The sequence below is a fragment of the Bison bison genome, unplaced genomic scaffold (assembly GCF_000754665.1).
Source record: "Bison bison bison isolate TAMUID 2011002044 unplaced genomic scaffold, Bison_UMD1.0 scf7180017864371, whole genome shotgun sequence".
NCBI classification, from domain to species: Eukaryota; Metazoa; Chordata; class Mammalia; order Artiodactyla; family Bovidae; genus Bison; species Bison bison.
Window position 1 is genome coordinate 12,019,024 of NW_011494943.1, and position 201 is coordinate 12,019,224.

At 70.6% G+C, this 201-nt stretch overlaps 1 protein-coding gene across 1 annotated transcript in view; it reads right to left on the reverse strand.

Moving 5' to 3' along the window:
* LOC105000581 (chromosome unknown open reading frame, human C17orf70) overlaps nt 1-201 on the reverse strand; it is a 12,090-nt gene that overhangs the window by 786 nt on the left and 11,103 nt on the right. Inside the window, exon 12 of the mRNA XM_010856530.1 lies at nt 30-167. Within this exon, the coding sequence (XP_010854832.1) occupies nt 36-167 (132 nt within the window). The 3' untranslated portion in view covers nt 30-35. The remainder of the gene's footprint in view (nt 1-29; nt 168-201) is intronic.

The following is a 201-nucleotide window of genomic DNA, read 5'->3' on the forward strand; positions in this document are numbered from 1 at the left end:
GCCAGTGTCCTGGGCGGGGCGGGGCCCACCTGACGTCACAGCAGGAGGAGGCTGGGGCTGCGGAGGCGCCTGTACACCTGCAGCAGCCTCTGGGCGGTGGCGCAGGAGCTGGCTTCGTCCTCTGTGCACAGCCGGTCCCGCAGCGTCTGCACCTCCCGCAGCAGCGTCTACAGGAAGGGAAGGGTGGCGACAAGCTAGGGG